This window comes from Plasmodium brasilianum, chromosome 12 (genome assembly GCF_023973825.1).
Source record: "Plasmodium brasilianum strain Bolivian I chromosome 12, whole genome shotgun sequence".
NCBI classification, from domain to species: Eukaryota; Apicomplexa; class Aconoidasida; order Haemosporida; family Plasmodiidae; genus Plasmodium; species Plasmodium brasilianum.
Window position 1 is genome coordinate 1458726 of NC_090125.1, and position 10602 is coordinate 1469327.

Consider the following 10602-nt stretch of genomic DNA (forward strand, 5'->3'; position numbering starts at 1 on the left):
AGTATATATATAAAAAAAAAAGGTATATATAAAAATGAAAGGGTGTTTTACTTATAAAAAACATTTTTTGTTTTCCTTAATTATTCTGAATATAAATTTGATGAAGTTTCTCTGTGCTTGGATACTAATATGCATATTTACTTTTATTTTTATAATGTAAAGTGAACTGCAAAAAAAATATATTATATAGTTTCTTCCTTAATCCAATTACATTTTTTTAAATGTAGATATAATAATTTTCTTATATTTTTATGCATACTAATTAAATACGCTCATGCAAAACAGATATTCGCTTTTACTCTGTTTTCCTACTACATATATATAAAAAGCAAGATAAACATAAGAACTTGTTATTTTATTTTTATATTAATTTATAAATATAGGGATCACCTTAAGTATGTAAATAAAGTTATTTTCATTTTTGCAATTTCTATTTTAGCGTAGTTTTTATAATTTGTGAATACATGAATAAGTTAGCCTTTCTTTTTTTTTTTCTTTTTTTTTTTTTTTTTTTATGTAAAATGTTTAAAAAGAAATTAGTAAAATAATGATATTTTTAATGTAGATATTATTATTACTATATAATCAGCTTAAACACAAGAAAAAAGTATGAATTTGTTTATTGTAATTATAGATATTAATTTTTAATATGTTAGTGCATAAAAATTTTGTGACAAAAAGATACAAATTTAAAAGGCAATTTTTTCAAGTAAGGTGTAAAAAAGTTAATTAGTTACACAAAATAAAGCATATTATACAATGTATATGCATATATATACATAAGCTTTAAAATAATGTATATAAAATATATAACTTATTAGAAACTTAAAAAGGGTTTACATTTTTCGTGTTTTTTCAAAATGCTATGATAAAACGCAGTACTAAATTGCATATACCCATGACTCTAATATAAGTGAAATTTTTCATTTTACACATATAAAATATAGTATTGGTATATAAATGAATATTATAAAGGATTAAATTGAAAGTCAAATGAAGAACACATTTCCTTTTTTGTTTGAAACGCGGAATATATAAACTATGAACATATCTATATACATATATATTTGTATTGTTTTTGTGTAAATAAAATACTGCAAGAAATTCAAAAAACGCTTGGCTTTTTATATAAAAACAAGTAAACCAAAGAATAATACAAAAGAAATAAAATATGTAAATTTATAAATTACCATGGTTTTTATTCCGTAATATATCGTCTTTTGCATATATTAAATATATTGAAGAGTGAAACTGTTAATTTTATGGAATTTTCTAGTATTAGCAGGAGAATAAAAAATATTAATAATTAAGATAATAAAAAATGGAAAATACTTATGTCTTTGTGGAGAATAAGGAAAACAGTTAAAAAAAGAAAAATGAAAATATACGTTTTTATAAAATATAAATATACCCTTCAGAATTGTGTTTTTTTCATAGTTTTTATGAAAATAAAAATTTTGTTTTTTGTATTGAATAAAATATGTTTTGTAACTGAACTTTTTAATCGTATACATTGTTTTGCGTTGTGTCATAGAACATTAGTTCTTGAAAATTTTTAAGTTTCTCAATTTATGTTTATGTTAAACATGATGAGTAGCTAAGAGATACGAATGTTAAATATAAAAAAAAAGATTAATTTATATTGTCCATAATAAAAAAAAAATACATGGTGTTGATAATAAGCTATGTATATACTCTGCTATTTAATTTTATTTTAATAAAAAAAATTTTCCCTTTTCTATGTAAAAAGCTTTACGACAAACGAAAACAAAGCTAAAACTTTTAGGAAAAAGAATACATAAAAATGTTACATGTTTATGCGTACACACATATATATATATATATGTATCATATAACGACGTTCTTAAAATGTTATCGATCAGTCTCTCTTCTTTGAATAACTTATATATTATTTTAAAAGGAAGTGAAAAATAAAGCATATGTATATGTATGCTTATACGAAGAACATAAATAACCCGGATAGACGATAAATTTTTAGATATATGAAATATTATTAATTTATGATATATATAATTCGTTTAACATTTTTAAAATATTAAAATGAGCATTTTTAAAACAGAAAATTATACACATAAATAATGAATGCGTACATACGTACATACAGCATATATATATATATATGTTCTCATGCTCTACATGGCCGAAGTTTGTATTTTTTTTTTTTAAACAATTTCAGTAATTAAACATTTTTTAATTATTTTATATTTTTATCATTTGTAATATTACATAAAAAATTACTATTTTTTATAGCATTTTTATAGATTTACTTAAAAAATTTTCCTGAAATTTTTTTTTTTTTTTTTTAAATTATTTTCAATAAACGTTTAAAAAATATATTAATTTAAAATAATTTGGTTTTTTTTTTTTTTTTTTTTTGTTAACAATGTTTATACTAAATTTAATGTTAAAATAATATATATATATATATATATATATTTTTTATAACTAGCATGAATAATTATTTTGTAAGGTATGTATATAAGTGCGACATATGATCCGTTCGAATAATGCGAAAAAACAAAAAAAACAAAAACACAAATATATTATAATATTCATTAAAAGCAGTTTTTGCACCATATATAAATTGTGTATAAACTCTCATTTAAAAGTAAGCGTTTCTTATCTTTTAACATAATTTTGTGTAGTTGTAAATAAATGTATATGCATATGTGTATATATATTTATATATTTGTATACTTAAGTAATGTTCACGTCCATAAAATGAACTGTAATAATAATAGCATATATATATAAAAAAAGGAACAAAAAAAAAAAAAAAAAATGCATTCACGTATAAGGCCATATAAGGTATTACAGAAAGAAAAAGCTAGTGAAAATAATAATAGTAACAATGAAAAAGATACTAATAAAGATATAAAGGAATATAAAGCTCATCAAGATGATAATAAAAAACGTATTAATGAAAAGATTAAGAAGAATATACAATTAGGGAATTATGAACATATTAAAAGATTCATTAATAGGGAAAATGAAAGGTCTGAGAGAAGAATGATAAATCAAACAAATTATAATTCAGATATCAGCTATTATGATGTACACAGTAAACAACAATCAAAACGTAATGAAGAATATAAAAGTGCGACTATATTAGAAAAGGAAAAAAATACATTGATATCTCTAATAAAAAAAGAACAACGTTGTGTAAAAAAGAAAAAAATTATAATTAGGCATTTACCCCCAACTTTAAGCGAAAGCCTTTTTTTTGATTCTTTTCCAAATAATATGAAAGATGAGTTAGATTATTATTATTATGTTAATGGAAGTATTGGAAAACATTCTGGTGACGATATCACTTATTCATGTATGTATTTATCTTTTAAGGATGATTTAAAAACAGAGGAATTTATAAAGACACAACATGGAAAATACTTTTATGACTTAAACGGCGTTAAATATAAAGCAGTTGTGTCATACGCACCAAATCAAACATTAATATACAAAAACAAATCTGATGATATTAATAATACCCTTGAATCAGATGCTTATTTTTTAAAATGTTGTGAAGAAATGAATAATTCAACTCAACCCCTTAAAAAAGATATAGATTATTATGATTTAATTAATGTAGAAAAAGAAAATGGTGCTATTTTATCTCCTGTAGTTGTAGCATTAAGAAATAAGTTTAGAGATAGGAACAAAATGAAATAAATATGATACTTGCTTAAAAATTACAAGAAAGATTAAACATAATGTTTAAGAACAGAATGTATATATTTGAAGAGAGGTATGGGAATGGAAGTAGACATAAACAGAAAAAAAAAAAAAAATAAGTTCAAACGGAAAATATTCTATATGCTACTATACACATATATTTATTGAAATGGTGAATATTATAGTGAGAGAAAAAAGAAAAAAGGAAAGTCATTCTTATTTACATATTATTATATAATTACGTATTATGTTTAAAAAAAGTAATTACTATTATTTTGATATTTTATTATTATGACTATTGTTATTGCTACTATTATTAAAAGATTAATGTTTAACTAATAAATGAGTTGCTAAATAAAGATGATAAAAAGAGAATATAAAAAAAAAAAAAAAATTAAATTTGTAAAATATATAATATATAATTTATAATATAATAAAATATTTTCAAATTAGAATATTATGCAACTATTTACTTTTAAAATATTCACTAAAATTGTTCATATATATGAACACTAAAGGGGGATATTAATATTTAGAAAAGAAAAAAAAAAAAAATTAAAGTAAAATAAAATAAAATATAAATGAATAAATTAATTTAATAGGAGAAGAAATGTGAGAAGAGGAAGGGGGAAGGGAATTATCAGTATTATATTATTAATTTATTGTAGAAAATACATACACACATTTTAATATTAAAATTTGACGATCTGAGTAACATTGAAATAAAGAAATAAATAAAATTGTAATAATTAGTAGCTTCTATATTATTTTGTGCGTATGGGGAAATTTTTGCTTTTACAAAACAAATAGGATCTAATTAGTAACATATGACTGATTAAAAAAAAAAAAAAAAAATGTAATCTAGAATATATATATATATGTGTACATTTATGTATGCAAAAATGCTGTTTTTCCAGCATATCATATATCAATTTAACATAACAAAATATAGGGTGCAATATAAGCGCAAAATTTAATTATTTCAAATGATGTTCATATAAGTTATGTTCTTTTATATAATCAATAATTATAGGATTAATATATTTCTGTAAATCTTCTAAATTCTTTTTTTCTGTTAATATTTTTCTTGCATCACTTGATGAAATATAATTAACGAAAGACATTTTTTCAATTTTAATTAAATGATAATTTGGAATTTTTTTTAATATTTCTTCATCCATATTAAAATTACCCCTTTCAACAATTATGAAATTATTTTCTAAAACTAATTTTTCACCATTATCCCAATTGAAAATGTCAGGCAATAAATCGGAGCCAATAGCAAAATAAAAGGTGTAATTAGGATGTATTTCTTTTTGTGTCTTTAACAAATCATACGTAGGAGTTGCTGTATCCTTACATTCAAGGTCTTTTAAAAATATTTTATTTTTAAATTTTTCAGATGAAATGTTATTAACTATTAATGAAAACATATTATGCCTGTGTTGAAACGCTGCTAGGTCTTTATCATGTCTACATCTGCATAGAACAACCCATATTTCATCAATCCATTCTAATTTGCTAACTTCGGTAAGAACCATTTCATGGGCATAAGTTATCGGGTCATAGGAACCTCCATATATGCATATATTTTTGTTCATCTTTGATTTACAAGAGGTTGATAACAAAAATAAAAAAAGGAATAGTAAAAATAAAAAATGAGGGGGATGCAAAATTTTGTACTTCATTATTTTAAAAGGTAAACTTTTCTAAATATACTATACATCTTGTTAAATGCATTTTGTTATATAGTTATATAATTTGTCAAATAATTTGTTAAATTATTTGTTACTTTTGTATATATTTGTCCATTTGCAATCCTTTTTTATATATTTGTAATTTTGTATATTTGTCCATTGTACATATGCCCATTTGCATATATCTATGTTTGTATATATTATCATTTACATATTTATAATCTAAACATATATATGTATATATCTGCTTGCTTTTTTGTATCTTTTTTTTTTTGTTTTTTTTGCATATATTAAAAAAGTAAACAATAAACTAATATAAAACACTGAATCATAATGGTTGCTTCAATGTTTTTAATATATTTTTTTTTATATCATCTTATTCTTTATATTAGAAGATTAATAGTATATACTATTCAGAACCCTCCGCCGTTCCATTTTTTTTTTTTTTTAATAAGAATGTAAAAACATAAAAAGTTTTTTTCTTATACCACAAAATTTTCATTTATTCAATTATGTTTTATAAATAACAGCTACGCAAATGCAAAAAAAGAAGAGTGCATGCTACTTAGAAGTATATATATATATATATATATAAAAAGCTTTAAAATTTTCAAAAAAATATAAATAATTAGTAAAACACGAAAGTGCACAATACATAAAAAAAAAAAAAAGAAAAAGCTTAACTAATAAAAGTGTAAGAAATATAGAAACAAAATGACATTGCACAAATGTAAAAAATTATATACAGGTAAGTTATTGTGTTAAAGTATGTAATACATTTATTATATCTAATGATATGGGTGGGAATATATTTAAGATTTTTTTTTAGCTTCTTTTTTTAATTTTGTCTAGTAATATATTTATTATTTTATAATTTCATCCAAATAAAAAAAAAATTATCGGGCGTGGGAAAAAAAAAAAAAAAAAATCATGGAAGCCAAAAGAAAAATAAGTAAAAATAAAAAATGTACATATTATATATATATATTATATATATTTAGGAAGTACATAATATTATGAAAAATTTTAAAATAAAAAATGAAAAATTAATAAAAATTCTTCAAAAAATCAACAATTTAAAATACTAGTTAAAAAGGAACAATCATTATAATTAAAGTTAAAAACTGCCCCAAATCCATACATGTTGGCACTGGAAAATGTATATAATATGCATAATAAAAAACAGCACATAAAAATGAAAGGGTAATATGTATTGTGAAAAATTTACTGAAGTGAGTTAAAAAAAAACAAAAGAATGAACGTTTCGCAGTGAAAAATATAGTGCGAAGGGGACGAACATGAAAAAATATCGTATTATGTATGTTTATATATATAATATATTTATATATTATATACATATGTGCATATATATATACGCTCGCGCACGCATATTCAATTTTCGTTATAATTTCTTACGAAAAAAGAGAATTTGTTACTTAAAATATAATGGATGGAATGGAAATAGAATCTAATGAATCTTTAAGTATAAAAAAAGGTTTTATATGAATAAATGGTTTTTTTATTACGTCCCCTAAAAAAATGGTTGGTCTTAAAAAGGCAAAAGAAAATGAAAAACTGTTTTTCAATAGTATTACTATATCAATATTCAAAGTTTGATTAATAACTAATATATTGTAATTAACAATATCTTCATTTGTTATTTTATTTTCATGTGCATATAAATTTAATTTTGTTTTGTTTACGAATGTTGAATTGTCCTTATCTATATTACAAGCATAGAAATCATTTACGAAAAAATCAAAATAAATGACCAAATTTTCACTATGTTCCATTAGTACATTTAGTGCTTTAGAATTGGCATTAATATTATTAATGTTCCTGTTATTATTATTATTACTATTACTACTACCATTGCTACTATTACTCTTATTATTATTATTATTATTATTATTAATGTTAGAGTTATTCCAAACATTTAGCTCCTTCGTTTTTAATACTATTCCAATAGAAATATTACTACCTTTGGTTTTTGTTATTTGAAAAAACAATTTACATTCGTTTACTAACCGTTCGTCTCCATATGTAAAAGAGTATCTTTCTACTTTTTGTTTTTTTTTGATTAATTGAAAAGAATAATTTCCATTTTTAAAATCATATACACATTTAAAATCTTTATTTTCATTCCATGCCTTGCACCTTTCTTTTTTTTGTTCTTTGTTTAACATTTTTTTAAAAACATTATCAAATAATATATTATAAATATTATTTATACATTTGGTAAGTCTTTTAAGAGAAATTTCTTTTTTAGATGTACTAATATAAGGTGGTTCAAAAGCTTCTTTATTTATTATTTTATAAAATTCGTTCAGATTTTTTATCTCTTCCGAAAAGGGTATGTTGGGTCTTTCTTCTATAATTGTTATTCCGTTTTTTTTTTCCTTATCTTTTTTTTCCCCTTCTTTTTTTTCTTCCCCCTTTTCTTCTTTTCCTTTTTCTTTTTCCTCTTGTACTCCTTCACTTCCCGTATTTCTTGTTTCCAATTCCTTCGAGCTTTTCTTACCATCATCATTCAGGTCTATATGTTCTATGTTTGAATGTTGATATCGTATGCAAATAAAATTAGTTGCATCATATTTATTATGTATAATATCTTCAAAGCAATTTTTTATGTAATTTTGTATGTTATATAACTGTTCATTATTTAATAAGTTGAATCGAATGCTCCTAAAAATTAAGCATTGCTCCCTCATATCACAATTATTTTTAATTATGAATTTTATGGACTCGATAAATATTTTCATTTCGTTTATCATTATGTTATCAAAACTGAGGAGATGGCTATATATTTCCGCGTCTAACAGGTAGTGGTAGTTTCCTGTAACGGGTTGAGATGGGGAAGGGAAAAAATATAACGCAGTACGAGACAATGTAGCACATCATAACAAGGGAATGGTGTGGAAACGAAAAAGAGACAACATATAAAAGGTGTACTTGATATTTACTTCATAGAAAATGTTTTAATATGCACAAAAAACAAACAAGCGAAAGAAAGAAGGGACGAACAAACGTAATATCTGCGCGCATGTGGGTATATTTCCTTACTTGCAAATATGTAAACCCCTGAATCTGAAATGATACGGGCAAAATCTTTAAAAAGAGGAGTCTCCTTAAAAATTGATGATAAGTCCAATACTTTAACTATATTATCAAAATATGCCTTTTCATTAATTGCATTAATAACATCATCTATGATACTAATAATTTTTAAATGAATACATTCAATATAAACAGTTACTAACAATTTAAAATCTAAATCATTTAAGTTAAAACTTTTATCATATATATATCTAAAAATTGTTTGAATTGCTTGAGGATAATTTGTCTTTAATTTGATTGTTATATGTATAGGACCTGTTTTTCTCATTATATTATATTTTTCAATTTTTTTTTCAATGATATGATAAAAATATACAGAAATATATTTTGTTATAAATAAATTCGAAATTACTTTCTTATATCCGTAAAATTTATTGCAACGTTTTTGTTTTGGTATTAAAAGTATTTCTACTATATTTTTATCAAATGGAGATACTAAAAATTTTTTTAATGATTTTACTTTTTCGGCTAATAGAGATTCGCTTAATTCCAGAAACATGATATTTTCTTTCGTATACGTTTCTTCAAACTTTGATTTTACTGATGGTTTATACTTTTTAATTTTCAGATAATACTGCAACTCAAGGTTTTTTAGAAAATGTATTTCATTCATTTTTTCTTTTAATTGAACATACTTTGAATCTGACTTTCTTTTTATTAAGCTGTTTTTGTGTAAGCTACCATTTAATACCATCTCTAAAATGTCATTGCAGTTGTAACATCCCTAAGAAGTGTAGTAAAACATAATAGGGTGTTTTATATGTCTACCGCGCATACACACATATACATATATATATACATATTTACATAGACATACTTTAATACACATACTTTAATACACATCCACGTACATATACCCACTCGAGTGTACACAGGAGCAAACATATTAGCACTGCACCAATGGTACAAATAGTATGCTCATATGTAGCAGTTACGCTAACATCTTAAATTGTATTATTGTGAACATTCGTCTCTAAATTTACTTACAGGTTTTTTTTTTCCTCTATCCAAAAGAGAATATATTTTTTTATGAGTTAACCTAAATATATTTAGAAATATAATATCATCGTGAATACTGAAATCTTCTTCTTTTAAGCAATCATTAATCTGACTTTGTATTTCATTTAATACTTTAATTTTATTTCTAGTGTTTAATTTTGAGAAGTCACATGGTGCTCCTATTCCCTTACAGGAATCTCTTTCATTTTTATCTTTATTTAATCTATAACTATCATAATTATTATTATTACCTTCTTTTTTAAAATCTGTACAAATTACACTTTTGGAATTTTTATCTTTTAAAATATTCTTTTCATAATATTTTAATACATTGGATTTTCCCACAGGATATTTCTTAACAGTATTATTTTCTTCACCTTTTAATTTAGATGTCAGCTCACTACCTTTTTTTAAAATGTTCACAGTGGATATTTTTTTATTATGTATTGTAATTAATTCATTTCCATCATCTTTTTGCTCCCTCGGATTATATGCTGCATAACTTTTTCTCCTCCTTTGATCAACTGAATCTAGTATATTTTTAGAGCAACAGAACATTTTGAAAAAGGAAAAACACACACAAATAAAGGTACTCACACAGACATACACAAACGCGCATACGAATGCGCATACGAATACGAATACGCATACTCACGCTCACGCACACGCACACACACACGTGCACACACAACTGCTTTGTTATTTATACTACAATATACAAATAATCAGCTGCAGAAAATACGAACAGACGATCTACACCAGTTATATTTACCCAGTTCTATAAAAAGTAGTTTATTCCTAAATTAGTGAAGGTGTATATATAGTGTTGGTGCGAATCCATAATTTATTTATAAAAGAAAAAAAGTAGAAATAAGGATGCATAAAGATATACATATATACATGTGCACATATATAGGTGTATATGCATAATTAAACTATCAAAACAAATTAACAACACAAATTAAAGAGTAATATATAGGTTAATAACTTTAGACACTTTTACAACAACATAATTGTTCTTGGAAAAAAAAAAAAAAAAAAAAAAAAAAAAAAAAAAAAAAAAATAAAAAAAACTAAAAAAAAAAAAACAAAAAAA

General features: G+C 22.7%; 3 protein-coding genes across 3 annotated transcripts; 1 reads left to right on the forward strand and 2 right to left on the reverse strand.

Moving 5' to 3' along the window:
- Positions 1-2802: 2802 nt before the first annotated feature.
- MKS88_004292 (regulator of nonsense transcripts 3B) lies at positions 2803-3690 on the forward strand (the record flags this gene model as incomplete). Its single annotated transcript, XM_067217455.1, has 1 exon — positions 2803-3690. One exon carries the CDS (start codon positions 2803-2805, stop codon positions 3688-3690), a length of 888 nt encoding a protein of 295 aa, XP_067071882.1.
- Positions 3691-4670: 980 nt separating this feature from the next.
- On the reverse strand, positions 4671-5294 carry MKS88_004293 (nicotinamide/nicotinic acid mononucleotide adenylyltransferase; the record flags this gene model as incomplete). The annotated part of the gene is made up of 1 exon (XM_067217456.1): positions 4671-5294. The coding sequence occupies one exon, from the start codon at positions 5292-5294 to the stop codon at positions 4671-4673; it is 624 nt and encodes a 207-aa protein (XP_067071883.1).
- A 1532-nt stretch (positions 5295-6826) lies between these two features.
- Positions 6827-10064, reverse strand: MKS88_004294 (uncharacterized protein; the record flags this gene model as incomplete). Its single annotated transcript, XM_067217457.1, has 3 exons — positions 6827-8226; positions 8454-9231; positions 9495-10064. The coding sequence occupies 3 exons, from the start codon at positions 10062-10064 to the stop codon at positions 6827-6829; spliced, it is 2748 nt and encodes a 915-aa protein (XP_067071884.1).
- Between the last annotated feature and the right edge of the window lie 538 nt (positions 10065-10602).